Source organism: Oryx dammah, unplaced genomic scaffold (genome assembly GCF_014754425.2).
Source record: "Oryx dammah isolate SB20612 unplaced genomic scaffold, SCBI_Odam_1.1 HiC_scaffold_21, whole genome shotgun sequence".
NCBI lineage: Eukaryota > Metazoa > Chordata > Mammalia > Artiodactyla > Bovidae > Oryx > Oryx dammah.
The window spans coordinates 1,103,093-1,117,443 of record NW_024070205.1 but is presented as its reverse complement, the minus strand read 5'-3'; the positions used below and the strand labels follow the sequence as shown (position 1 = coordinate 1,117,443).

Sequence of the window (14,351 nt, the reverse complement as noted above, 5' to 3'; positions counted from 1 at the left end):
AGCTAGAAATTGGTCAAGGTCTGTTCACTCTTGAGCTGGGTGAGCACGTAATTTGTTCTCCTGCCTGGGACACTGTTGAGAGTGATAGTGAAAGGAAGCAACAGTGAGACTGCACAGGTCAGCAGACATAACCGGCCTGCCCCAGGCAAGCTGAGAGGCACTGTCACCCCAACTCTTGATTTTCGTAGGCTGCTGCAGAGAGTAGGTGCAGACCAATGAGGGCTGCCAATGAGACAACACCCTTCTGGCTTCTGGGGTCCAGAGAGAGGGGGGGAGGCACCAGGACCTGCCTGGATTCTCATCCACACACAATCATGACATCCCAAGATCTTTCCAGGAAGGACCTGTCGCCCCACCACGGTCATAACAGCACCGTGACCATGGAGGGGGCTCACAGCGGCTCACGTCCACACGCCTGTCTCGGTCAGTTCAGGCTGTTATATTCTAGGGGTTATAAACAACAGAACTTTACTTCTCATGTCCTGGAGGCTGGGAGTCCAAGGTCAACGTGCCAGAAGGTTCAGTGTCTGGGGAGAGCCCACCTCCTGGTTCACAGACACCGTGTCTCTGCTGCGTCCTCACACGTGCACCAAGGGGGCAGGGGGCTCTCTGACTTCCTTTATGAGAGCACTAATCCTATTCGAAAGGACCCCTCCCTCAAGCCCCATTCGCCTCCCAAAGGCTCCACCTCCTATTGCCATCCCCTTGAGGGTTAGGATCTCAAGGTATGAGTTCCGGGGTCGGGGGTGGAGGGGGACACACACACACCACAGGAAGACCCAAGCCTCTAAGGTGTCAAGGTTAAGACCTTGCTGGAGGAAAGCCTGCTCAGTTGGGACTCAGGAACAGACGCTCCAAGTATTCATGACTCCGCTAGAACTGTGTTTACACACGTGCATTTTTCTAAGGAGAGGGCAGTTTACTTTCACCAGAGAACTGAAATGTCCGTTATCTGCCTCATAAAGTTATGAATAGCTGAACCAGCAGCTATAACCTTCTAGAGGAAAGAAACAATATGTAACTTAGAAATCTTTCTATGCCCATCGAAAAATAAGGAGTCAGAATCACACATTCCTGCCTGTATCTATTCAGGAAATACTTGGGTACAGACTCAAGGTTAGTAGTAATATGAACCAAACTTGAGTGACACCAACAAAGCGCAAAAATCAATAATTAAAATTAAATGCAACATAGGTACCAGTTCTCTGTCATTTGATGAACAAAATTGATGAAGCCCAATAAAAACATAAATGAAAGGGTTCTGTAGGGTTTTGAAATTTTTCCTGAAGTTAACTTTTAAAAAAATAGTGTTTGAATATAACTAGTTGCCTCTCCCTGGGATATATTCAGCCACTTCACTAGAAACAGAATAACATCACGGAAGACCAGGCATGCGCACACGCTCAGCCGCTCAGTCGTGTCCGACTCTTTGCAACTGTGGACGGCAGCCCGCCAGGCTCTTCTGTCCATGGGACTCTCCAGGCAAGAAGACTGGAATGGGTTGCCATTTCCTCTCCAGGGGATCTTCCCGACCCAAGGATCAAGCCTCACCTCCTGCACTGGCAGGCGGACTCTTTACCAGTGAGCTATACATCTAAAAAAAGATTTAAAAAATACCATGTTCCTTGTAATACATGTTAACCAGTAAAATGAATGCAAAGTCTTTGGGTGAATTTCCATTTAAAATTTTGATAAGGCTTTTTTCAGCTGACAGAAACCCTTTTTGCATGAGCCTGATAATTCTTCCTTACCTTGAAATCTTGCTGATGCCATATGTATTTTGTTCAGCTTTTCTAGTTGTCTGAAAGAAGAAGTTTCAAATTACCTGATTGCTATTATTAAAAAAAAAAAAAACTTTTAAGTATGACTTGAAAAGATCTTCAAGATACAACCATTAAATGAAAATACTCAGGCTTCATTACAATATTTTCAATACAGAATTTATTAATTTATGCAAAAATATCTATACATTTCTATTCAGTGTAATCACAAATAAAGAAACTACCGAAGATTTTGCTACTGGCAGTTTGTCTGACTATGAACCTTACATTGAACAGGGCTTCCCTGGTGATCCAGTGGTCAGAAATCAGGGGACGCAGGTTTGATCCGTGGTCCGGGAAGATCTCACATGCCTGGGGCTACGAAGCCCGCGCAGCCTGGAGCCTGTGCCCCACATGGGGAGAGCACCGCCACGGGAGGAGTCCTGCCCACTGCAACTAGAGGAAGCCTGAGCACAGGCAGAGACCCAGTGCAGCCAGAAAGGAGCAGACGCAGAAACTCTTTGAACAAAATAAAACAACTCAATATACCAGATGCAACACTTAACAGCTGCTGTTACGCGTATTCAGTCCAGTTCACTTGCTCAGTCGCGTCTGACTGTGACCCCATGGACCGCAGCACACCAGGCTTCCCTGTCCATCCCAACTCCCGGAGCTTGCTCAAACTCATGTCCATTGAGTTGCTGATTACTGGGATGAAAACAATATATGAAATTCTCAGAGACCAAATAATTAAACAAAAATGGGACTCCAGATAGGTAAACAATGACTTAAGCTGGTTTCGCCCTATGGGAATCCAGTATCTGTGATAGTAGGCGGAGTGGGGTGCAGGTGATGAGCAAAGGACAGGATCTCAAGGTGCGGGAGGCAATCAGCTAAGCCACAGCACCGGGAGCGCACATTCAACACGAAAAGCTGGAAACACGCATGAAAACCGGCCAGGCGGCAGCTCAGCAAGTCCCAGACACTGCAGAGACACTCCAAGGCCTCTGGCAACACAGTTAGCTTCTAACCCACCTGGTTTCCACACTAACGACAAAAAGATTTTCAAACCCATACTTTAAAAATAAACGCATATTTCTAAATAATTCATAAGCTAAAGAAAAATCATTATGGAAGCTAGAATATATTTACAGCTGAATCATAATGGAATTACTAATAGGAAAACTTGGGTCATGCAGTTAATCCTGTTCCAGAAGGAAATTTACAGTCTTACGTGAAAACAAGTGAGACTAATAAGTAAAATAAACGAGACTAAAAATTAAAAACGTAAGCATCCATCATAAGAATTTAGTAAAAATACAAGAAAAAAAACAATGAAAATATAAGGAAGGATGTCTTCAATATAGGCCAAATTTAACAGCATATGAAGAAGCATCATAAAGAGAAAGAAAAGGCAAGATACACAGTGGGAGTATTGTTAACGTGTAACAGACAAAGAATATCCACCCAGAAGTATATAAAGAACAAGTAGAAATCAGCAAGAAAAAGACAGGCAACCCCATGGGCCAAAAACCTCAACAAGGAACCGTGCAAATGAGGAAGTGTTTCACAAGGAGGTCCTCTCATTTTTCCTTGAAGAATTGCAAATAAACATCAGAATGTCTGAGTTAAGAAGTACCGCACGTTGGAAAGAATGTACGAGGGTTGGTAAACTGCAGCCAACCTTTTGTTTGTGGACCAAAGACAGCCCACGGACTGCTTCACCAACACAGCTGTATCGGAGCATGGCCATAATCACTTTTCTACACGCTGTCTGGGACTGCTGTCATGCTGCAAGGCCAGAGTTGGAGAGCAGTGATGGATACTCTATAGTTCACAAAATCTAGAACATTTACTGTCTGGCTCTTTAGACAAAGTGTTTGTCAGCCTCTGATGTAGAGAAGCAAGAATTCTCCTCTCTGCTAGTGGAAGGGCAAACCACCACAACTGCTTTAGAAGACTGTTTGCAGAATCCACCGCCTCTAACACCGAGCACCTAAAGATGATTCTGTTCCTGGGCACACACTCAACAGAGACCCAAGCGCCTGTGCCCCAGAAGACATGGAGGACAGTGCATATAGCAGCATCATTTGTGACGGCCCCAAATTGGAAGCCACCCAAATGGGCATCAGTAGTAGAACAGGTAGGTATTGATAAATTTGATCCAATCATACAATGGAACACTAATCAGCAATGAAATGAATAAACTCTGATCACAACAATACAGACAAATCTCACAAACACCACAATGCAAAACAGAAGTTAGAGACAAAAGGCCACATACTGTATGATCCCATTAGTACAAATTCCTAAAGGACCGCAAAACCAGCAGTCCCCCCGCCATGTCAGTTGAGGCTGATAGCCAAGTCTTACCAACTATGGAAGCTTCTCCCACCAGTCACTTTGCTCAAAGGAGAAGCCCAGAAGAGTCACCTAAGAGGAAAATCAATGGGACACAGAGACAATCAGTGTCCTTCAGAGTCGCTGAAGGTATGAGGGCTTTGATGGAGAAGGGAGGTCATATCAGGAGGAGGGAGCTAGGGAGCTCTTCTGAGCCTGGAGCTTCACCACCCATTGTCCAGTCTAGTGAAGACGGTTCTGAGGGGCTGGATGGCGGGGGGTGGGCGGGAATCGGGTGACTTATTTTGTGGGGAGCCTGGCAGTCAGTGCTCATCACCTGAGCTGGTGTCCTTTGGGTCACTTGGGAGTGTGTCTCTGCGTCTAGCTCCAGACTGGAGAGTCTGGCCGCCACTCCGCCCCCCTCCACCAGAACAGGTCTCTGAGTGCTTTTCTGTGGGGTCTGGAAGGGGTTGAGTATCAGTTTATCTGAGGGGTTCTGGTAATGCTGGATGAGGATCAACCACCTGTTTTTGTAAATAAAATTTCACTAGAAAGTAGTTACTTTTATTCATTTGTGTATTATCTGTGGTTGCTTTCATGCTACAGCAGCAAAGTAGAAGAGTTGCTACACAGACTCTATGCCACCGAAATATTTACTGTCTGACCAAGCAGAAAAAGGGTGCCAACTCAGACCCACACATCGGGAAGACCACGTGAAGATACGGTGAGAAGGTGGGCATCTACAAGCCAAGGAATCAAGCCTCGGGAGAAATCCAGGGCAAACGCCACTCCAGTTGGGAACTGCGTATTAGAGAAAATGGCCATCCTGGCCAACATGTGCTCCAGGCTGTCAGCATCTGTGTCTGACTCCTCCTGTCCCAGGCTTCTCCTGCCAGCAGAGCTCAGCTGTAATCCCGAACCAAGCATCAGTACTGTCTGCTGAGTCACTGCAGCAGCTGACGCCTGTTGAGAGCTTTGCTCTGTGACAGGCCACACGCTAAGTACATTACATGTCTCACTTGGGTCTCACATCAGCCTATGAACTAGACAGACAATAACACACATCCATCTGTAGACAGGAATCACAGAGAGGCTGAGTAAGTTGTCCAGGTTCTGATTCAGTTTCGTCTAACCCCAAAGCCAGGTCTTCGGCCCTGGAGGCAGGAGAACCCAGATCCCGGTAAGAAGCTTGTGCTCAGTCCTGTCCGACTCTTTTGTGGCCCCATGGACTCCAGTCCACCAGGATCCTCTGTCCATGGAATCTTCCAGGCAAAAATACTGGAGTGGGTTGCCCTTTCCTCCTCCCAGGCATCCTCCTGGCCCAGGGATGGAACCCGCATCTCCTGCATTGCAGGCGATCTTTGACCACTGAGCAACCCAGCAAGCTGGAGAATCTTGACCTGGACCCAAAGTGAGCTCCTGAATGAGCCTGATGGCCGGGTGCGAGCAAAACCAGTCACGGAAGCAGACAACGAAGTTGCCCCTGTCATTCCTGAGGAGACTCGGCCAGGCTGTGGATCCTCCAGTTGAAATTCTGCCTGTTGAGAAACCAAGGAGACGACACAACCCTTAGTTACTGGCAGGCCCTCCAGCTCTTCTTTGAGCCTGACTCTCGCTTTGAGCCTGTCTTTTGCTGAGCATCTGCACACTTGAGATTTCCAGCTCCCGCAGGGTATGTGTCTACGTTTGACAGAACTCTGCCTGTTGGAGCCGAAGCGGTCCAAGCGGCCACCGACCGAAGGCTGGGGAGGAGGGGCTGGAACGGCAGCCCCTCCGGGTAGGGGGCTCCTGGCTCGGGGTGGGGGGGGGAAAGGGGTGGGGCGCCCATCGGCCCCGCCCATCGGCCCCGCCCCAGACCCCTCCAATCCAGGCCCCGCCCCACATGCCCCGCCCACACCGTCCCCTCCCTCCTCGCGGCGCATTGTGGGATCCGGCGGCCGGCTGCGCGGCGAGCCCTGCGGTTCTCGTCATGGGGCTGCAGCCGGTAAGACCCTCGCTCCGTACCCCGCGCCGGGGGACTCCGTCCCCTTTGGGACCCGGCACTCAGGTCCGGACCAGGGGCTGTCGCCGCCGGCCCCGCCCAGCAGGGCTTCACGTCCTCCCCGGATGCCGGGGTCCCGGGGCCGCACTCTCGGGCTGGGGGCCCCACCCAGGCTGCCCCCGGGCCTCGGCTGGCCCCTGGGCCGGAGTCCGGGCTAGCCCTCCTGGGGCGCAGGTCGCCGGGGCCCGTCCCGCCCGCGCCCTGGGCTCTTCCCCAGCGCGACTGTCCCTGCCCCCTCTGCCTGCAGAGCCCGGTCCTGCTGGCCTCCCTGGGCGTGGGGCTGCTGACGCTGCTCGGCGTGGCTCTGGGCGCCTACCTGGTGCGGAGGTCCCGCCGGCCGCCAGTCACGCTCCTGGACCCCAATGAGAAGTACCGGCTGCGACTGCTAGACAAGACTGTGAGTTGTGGAGTAGGGGCGGGGCCGGAGCTTCGCTAGACCGTGGCTGGGGTGCCCGGGAGCCTTGGCCGCACCAGACCTGCCTGGTGAGACGCTTGTCATCTGTCCTCCAGACCGTGAACCACAACACCAAGAGGTTCCGCTTTGCCCTGCCCACGGCTCACCACGTTCTGGGGCTGCCTGTGGGTAAGAAGGGTGGCGTGGGCTCCTGTCCCTGGTGCCCTGACAGGGTGGCTCCCCTCCTGGGGTCTCCTGCACCGCACTCCTCCCTTCTGCTGCCTTTGCGCTCTGTCCCCTTTTCCCCTCCAGGCTGCGTGGTGCCCTGGGCCACTCTGGGCGTGGCTTCGGTGCCCCCAGACATCTTCAGCACTCAACACTCCCCCTCCTTCCTGCAGGATTTGAGCAAATACTGCTCCTGAGCAAACTCTGCCCTTCTCCCCATTGCCCAGACCCTCAGTCTCCAGTAAAGTCCTGGCAGTCGCTGATAAGAATTTCTGCAGAGGGCAGCTTTTGAAGGGTCCAGCTAGGGCCTCAAAGGGTTGAATCCTCCCTGCCTGGTAGCTCACGGGGACCCCAGTAGGGAGCAAGATGCTTTTCTCCTCTCAGACCTCCTCCCAGAGTGTTTTGAAAGGTAGCCCAAGTGCAGCCGGTCCACATGGAGCTCTGCACGTGGTCCCCAGGCAAACATGTCTACCTCTCTGCCCGGATCGACGGCAGCCTGGTCATCAGGCCGTACACTCCCGTCACCAGCGATGAGGACCAGGGCTACGTGGATCTTGTCATCAAGGTAAGACAGTCAGAAGGAGCCCCCGGAGCCCTTATCCTCCTCCCTCTGAGCTTTGTAGAAACTTCCAAGATGTGTTGGGTAGGAGGCGGTGCATGTTCTTTGTGGACATGAAGACACAGCCCTGGTGTCATTCCCTGCCCAGCTTCAGGAAGGTTCTGTCACTGGGGGACTCAGAAGCCAGGGACATTCAAATAAAGTTCTTTCCATTCTGTCTTATCAGGTCTATCTGAAGGGCGTGCACCCCAAATTTCCTGAGGGAGGGAAGATGTCTCAGTACCTGGATAGCCTGAAGATTGGGGACGTGGTGGAGTTTCGGGGGCCAAGTGGGCTGCTCACTTACGCCGGAAAAGGTAACGGCCCACCCCCACAACTCTGGTGCCCGCGGACCTCTCTGTGGAGTGTGGCTCTGTGTGTGCGTGCACGTGGGTGAGGCCCGCCTGCCCCGCCTGTGGACACAGCCCCGGTATTAGACAAAGGCGTCTTCCACAGCCCCATGTGCCCGAGATCAGTTCAGCAGCCATGACAGCTGTGGGGATGACTAACAAAAGCGCACTGCTCCTGCTCTGCCTCAGAGACTCACTCTCAGGCCGAGCTGCAGAGAGCCAGGGATGACGATGGCGTTTGCCCTTCCCATGGGAACAGCGGGTACATTAGGCATCCTGAGTGCTGCTCTGGGCCACTGGGGAGGTAGAGTCACACCTGGCCCCATGCCTGTCGCCCTCTCCAGGGAGTGACCCTCTGCGGGAGCCAGCTAATGACTCCCTGTTGCTCATGATGTGGGACAGACAGTCCTGGCCTGATTGTCCCGCAAATGTCTCGTTGTCAGGGCTGGCCCAACACTGCCGCCCCAGGATCGGATTCCACAGCAGCTGCTGAGCTGGCCTGGGCCGTGTTTTCGACTCTGCATTTGTTTTCTTACTTCACTGAACTGACTTTGTTCTTTCTCCCATCTCTCCGCTTAACCTCTCAGGGAAGTTTAACATCCAGCCCAACAAAAAGGCTCCACCAGAAGCCCGTGTGGCCAGGAACCTGGGAATGATTGCTGGAGGCACAGGTGCATGGCCCCAGGGCGGCCCCTCCCTCCCTCCATTGTGACCGTGGCCGTGATAGCTCCGGGTGCCCCTCAGAAGGTTTGGTAATCATGGCCAAACTGGGGGGTCCCCAGCAATGCCTAGAGCTCCCCGGGTGCTGCAAAACAAAATCATAATCAGGTAGAAGCCCCCCCAAAATTTGTTTTTAACTGACAGTATGAGAGAAAGATCAGATGGGCTCTCCCAAGACCTCAAATTGAATGAATCTAATAAATTTGGGGTGAGAACAGAGAAGCAGCTAGGAATAGGACAGCGGAGAAGAAAGAAAACTAGCATTGGGCGTCTGCCTGTGGCAGACACTGCGCTAGTCTCTTTGTATGTATCTGTGACGTAGGTATGAGCCTTCCCTTTTTAGGGATGAGAAAACGGAGGAGGTTCGAGAGGTTGAACGCTTTCCACACATGGCTGGAGGCAGGGTCAGTGTGCAGCTCTGCCGCGTTCCAAAGCTCAGGCACTTAACCTGCAAGTCCAGGGCTCTAGGACCCTCATCACAGAGTCAGTAGGTGCTTACAGTCATTTGGGATATCAAGCCCTACCCTCCAGCAGACTTCAGGAGAGTCCTGGACTGGTTCTTTAGAAGGATTTCAACAACATGAGGGCTTCCCTTGTGCCTCAGCTGGTAAAGAATCCGCCTGCAATGTGGGAGACCTGGGTTCAATCCCTGGGTTGGGAAGATCCCCCTGGAGAAGGGAAAGGCTACCCATTCCAGTATTCTGGCCTGGAGAATTCCGTGGACTGTATAGCCCACGGGGTTGAAAAGAGTCGGACATGACTGAGCGACTTTTACTTTGAGTTTTTTTTTTCAACAACATGAACTTAAGTGAACACTGAGCACCTGATCCCAAGTCACCCACCAGATAGGAAGTTTAGTGAGTCTGGGATAAAGGGCACATCCGTCCAGAAATGTTGGTGCTGTGAAGTCACAGGAGAAGCACAGAGAATTAGAACATGAAGGAAAGCAGAGTGAAGGGCTGAGTGAGTAGAATTAAGCTGATCGGATCGGGCAGCTCACAGGCAGGGATGGGAAGGGGGCCTGCGTCTCACCGTGGGGCGTCTGTGCGCAGGAATCACTCCAATGCTGCAACTGATCCGGGCCATCCTGAAAGACCCAGAAGATCCTACCCAGTGCTCGCTGCTGTTTGCCAATCAGGTTGCTTTGCTTTTCTCAGTCCTGGGATTTCATAGTTACTGTGTGGGGAGGGTGGTCCCAATGGGTACACTGGCCCAGCCTCTGCCCAGGGCCCCACTGGGGTAGAGGGTCCTCCCCACAGTAAGCAGGACAGAGCATTGAGCCAGATTCCCTCTTGGCCCCTGAGGAAAGAGAAAGAGAAAACATTTACAGAGTGTAGAGACTGGCTCCTTGAGTTTCCTGTTACACAGTCCATCTTCATTCCTTTTATTGTGTCAATAAAGGCTCCTTCCCTCTCCTTCCTTTCATCCTAACTCCCTCAAAGCCTTGCTTACACCCTTGAACTTCTGCTTGCTTTTTCTTTCCTGGTCGGAGAGTTGTTATAGCAGAGAACTTTTTATGTTTCGGAATCTGAGAAGGTTCCTAAAGACTTTGCTTCTCCACTTCATTTCAGACTGAAAAGGACATAATCTTACGAGAGGACTTGGAGGAGCTGCAGGCCCGACACCCCAACCGCTTTAAGCTCTGGTTCACTCTGGATCACCCCCCAGAAGGTACCTTCCGCATTGCTGGAGGTCGCAGACCAGGGTTCCCCCTTCCGTGGGTTCTGGTCTCAGTGAAACCCGCTGATGCTGCCAGCCTCCGAGTGCACGGACTCAATGCTCCCTTGGACCCTTCCCTGTGGTTCCTGTTGACCGGGGGGTGGCAGGGCTGGCTGTCCCACTGACCACTGGTGCTGCTGCACCTGGAGGCCTTCTGAGGAGCCAGTCCAGAGGGTGCAGAGCACCCGCCCCTGCCCACACTGCCCCCGCGGCCAGCGCAGCTCTGGAAGGTGGCGCTCTCCTCTCCCGTGCAGGTTGGGCCTACAGCAAGGGCTTCGTCTCTGCGGACATGATCCGGGAGCACCTGCCCGCCCCCGGGGAGGACACGCTGCTGCTGCTCTGTGGACCACCCCCGATGGTGCAGCAGGCCTGCCACCCCAGCCTGGACAAACTGGGCTACTCGCCGAAGATGCACTTCACCTACTGAGCCTCCCGCACTCCCCTGCCCTGTGGCTGCCCCCTGCCCCCAGCCAGCACCCAAAGGCCATAAGCCCTGGACGCCCTTCCCGACAGTATCAGCCTATTTGCCTTACTCAGAGCTCAGGTCTGGATGGTCCCTGCAGGAACAACATCCTTATAGCCATGGAAGAGGGCCCAGGCCGAGTCTTCCCCTGGAAGGCCCCCAGTCTCCCTGTGATGACATGCAGGTCAGGCTCCTGGAGCAGACTCTCCCATGAGTTGGAGAGAAGGAAGCGGGCACACTTGTTCCCAGACTGGCTGGTTCCTCGATGGCATCGCAGTCTTCTTTGTGGTGAAAGAACCCTGTGTAATGGGTTTCATTTAATATTTGGCGCTTAACCCATAGCAGACTGTGTATGGGGGTGCAGACTTACAGGCCTTGTCTTTTAGAGACAAGGGAGTGGAGGAAATGGTCTCCTCAGCCTCAGAGAAAGGAATCTGAACTGTGTCTGGTGTCTGTCTCGCTCTGGACCTGCCGAGGCTGGAGGGAGGGGGCTGCCCCTGGTCTGAGACTGCTACTGCAGCAGAAACCTCTGGCTTATGCAAATAAATGGGGCGCAGGCCCTGGGGTTCACCTAAGAGGCTGTTGTGTCTGGGGTCCTTGTTTCCAAGGCTTTTCATGCTGAGAATGTGAGGAGGAACTGTTTCCCAGCATAGAATTTTCTTCAGGTCTTCCACTGAACCTCGGAGTGCTTGTGCCCTGGCTGAAACGTGAGCTGTCCCCAAAGTCCACACTCCTCTCAGCAAAGCCAGAAGTGCAGGGTTTCCCTGGAGATGCCTCAGGAGGATGAAGGATAATATAAGTGAGAGGGAAGCTTTTGGGCCCAGGTGCCCTCACAGTGGTCCTGGGTTTGGCCACTCCTGCTCTCCTGCCTTCTCTTGGCCCTTCACTGCATTTATTCTTCAGGGTGCCTGGCAAATAAGTCAAAGTATTATTTTTCTGTTTGGAAGAGAAGCCTTGGTCCTTTAAAAAGCAACCTGACCTCACCAGCCCTGGCCAGCCTGGCTGGTGCCTGGACAGAGTTCCCTGGACCCGTCTGTCCTGACTGCCCTCCTCCTGTCCCAGCAGCCGGGCCCAGTCCGCTCCCTCTCGGCATCACAGCAGGCTCCCTCCCTCTTCAGATCCTCGGTTAGTCACACTGGCACAGAACAATGCATCAGGACAGGAGGAAGGTTGGCATTGTTTTTCTGCATGGAACTCTGTATGACTTCTCCTGGGGCCCCAGAAAGAATGGCTGTGGGCCCCCCCAGGGTAGAGCCAGTACTGAATTGCTCCTGGTGTCCCTTCAGGCATGCCTTGATCAGTTGCCATGTGTATGTACCGGGCTCTGTGAGCACGTGGACACCTAACCACCAAAGAGGAAAATCTTGCTTAGGGTTGTTGGGCTCAGAGAGTGAAGCACCCCAGCAAAGAGAATTCCCTACACAGAAGCTCATTCCTTGTCTCGCACGGGTTTCTGTCTTATCCAGTCGATATACAAACATTAAGGACTTCCGTGCACCAAGCCCTGTGCTAGGTCCTGAGGGTTCACTGTTCTTAGACCCCAAACAACTCATAGTCTAGAGGAAGACAATGATAACTACAACACGGTGAGCACTACGGAACAGGTGGAAGGTGCAGACGGTAAGAGTTTGGAAAAGATCCTGAGAGGAAGAGAAGGGCGCTTTTTCGTTAACAGCCATACTGCAGGCATCGTGCTAAATGTTCAGTCTCTCAGTCGTGTCCGACTCTGTGACCCCATGGACTACACCAATTCCTAGAGTTTACTCAGACTCATGTCCATCGAGGCAGGGATGCCATCAACCATCTCATCCTCTGTCGTCCCCTCCTCCCACTTCAATCTTTCCCAGCATCAGGGTCTTTTCAAATGAGTCAGTTCTTCACATCAGGTGGCCAGACTATTAGTTTCAGCTTCAGCATCAGTCCATCCAGTAAAATTCAGGACTGATTTCCTATAGGATGGACTGGTTTGATCTTGTAGTCCAAGGGACTCTCAAGAGTCTTCTCCAACACCACAGTTCAAAAGCATCAATTCTTTAGCGCTCAGCTTTCTTTATAGTCCAACTCTCACATTCATACATGACTAATGGAAAAACCATAGCCTTGACTAGACGGGCCTTTGTTGACAAATGTCTCTGCTTTTTAATATGCTGTCTAGGTTGGTCATAACTTTTCTTCCAAGGAGCAAGTGCCTTTTAATTTCAAGGCTGCAGTCACCATCTGCAGTGATTTTGGAGCCCCCAAAATAAAGTCTGTCACTTTCCCCATCTATTTGCCATGAAGTGATGGGACCAGATGCCATGATCGTCGTTTTCTGAATGTTGAGCTTTAAGCCAACTTTTTCGCTCTCCTCTTTCACTTTCATCAAGAGGCTTTTTAGTTCCTCTTCACTTTCTGCCATAAGGGTGGGGTCATCTGCGTATCTGAGGTTATTGATATTTCTCCCGGCAATCTTGATTCCAGCTTGTGCTTCTTCCAGCCCAGCCTTTCTCATGATGTTCTCTGCATATAAGTTAAATAAGCAGGGTGACAATATACAGCCTTGACGTACTCCTTTTCCTATTTGGAACCAGTTTGTTTTTCCATGTCCAGTTCTAACTGTTGCTTCTTGACATGCATGCAGATTTCTTAGGAGGCAGGTCAGGTGGTCTGGTATTCCCATCTCTTGAAGAATTTTCCACAGTTTGTCGTGATCCACACAGTCAAAGGCTTTGGCATAATCAATAATGCAGAAATGGATGTTTTTCTGGAACTCTCTTGCTTTTTCGATGATCCAACGGATGTTGACAATTTGATCTCTGGTTCCTTTGCCCTTTCTAAATCCAGCCTGAACATCTGGAAGTTCACGGTTCAGATACTGATGAAGCCTGGCTTGGAGAATGTTGAGCATTACTTTGCTAGCGTGTGAGATGAATGTAATTGTGCAGTAGTTTGAGCATTCTTTGGTATTGCCTTTCTTTGGGATTGGAATGAAAACTGACCTTTTCCAGTCCCATGGCCACTGCTGAGTTTCCCAAATTTGCTGCCATATGGAGTATAGAACTTTCACAGCATCATCTTTCAGGATTTGAAATAGCTCAGCTGAAATTCCATCACTTCTACTAGCTTTGTTTGTAGTGATGCTTCCTGAGGCCCACTTGACTTCACATTCCAGGATGTCTGGCTCTAGGTGAGTGATCACACCATAGTGATTATCTGGGTCTTGAAGATCTTTTTTGTATAGTTCTTCTGTGTATTCTTGCCACCTCTTCTTAATATCTTCAGCTTCTGTTAGGTCCATACCATTTCTGTCCTTTATCGAGCCCATCTTTGCATGAAATGTTCCCTTGGTATCTCTAATTTTTTTGAAGAGATCTCTAGGCTTTCCCATTCTATTGTTTTCCTCCATTTCTTTGCACTGATCACTGAGGAAGGCTTTTTTTCATCTCTCCTTGCTATTCTTTGGAACTCTGCATTCAAATGGACATATATTTCCTTTTCTCTTTTGCTTTCGCTTCTCTTCTTTTCTCTGCTATTTGTAAGGCCTCCTCAGACAACCATTTTGCCTTTTTGCATTTCTTTTTTCTTGGGGATTGTCTTGATCACTACCTCCTGTACAATGTCACTAACCTCTGTCCATAGTTTTTCAGGCACTCTCTCAGATCTAATCCCTTGAATCTATTTGTCACTTCCACTGTATAATTGTAAGGGATTTGATCATAATCATGGTGTAATTGAATCCTTATGATAATCCTGAGTCTGGGA

General features: G+C 51.1%; 1 protein-coding gene across 1 annotated transcript; it reads left to right on the top strand.

Moving 5' to 3' along the window:
- The first annotated feature begins 6,002 nt into the window (after window positions 1–6,002).
- LOC120880094 (NADH-cytochrome b5 reductase 1) lies at window positions 6,003–11,185 on the top strand. The gene is made up of 9 exons (XM_040263216.1): window positions 6,003–6,084; window positions 6,389–6,538; window positions 6,652–6,724; window positions 7,219–7,325; window positions 7,546–7,675; window positions 8,296–8,379; window positions 9,481–9,566; window positions 10,000–10,099; window positions 10,402–11,185. The coding sequence occupies exons 1-9, from the start codon at window positions 6,070–6,072 to the stop codon at window positions 10,572–10,574; spliced, it is 918 nt and encodes a 305-aa protein (XP_040119150.1). The 5' UTR covers window positions 6,003–6,069; the 3' UTR covers window positions 10,575–11,185.
- The last annotated feature ends 3,166 nt before the right edge of the window (window positions 11,186–14,351 follow it).

Coding starts and splice junctions, on each gene's coding strand:
- LOC120880094 (XM_040263216.1), top strand. Junction 7,326..7,545: donor ACGTGGATCTTGTCATCAAG/GTAAGACAGTCA, acceptor CTGTCTTATCAG/GTCTATCTGAAGGGCGTGCA. Junction 10,100..10,401: donor TCTGGATCACCCCCCAGAAG/GTACCTTCCGCA, acceptor TCTCCCGTGCAG/GTTGGGCCTACAGCAAGGGC.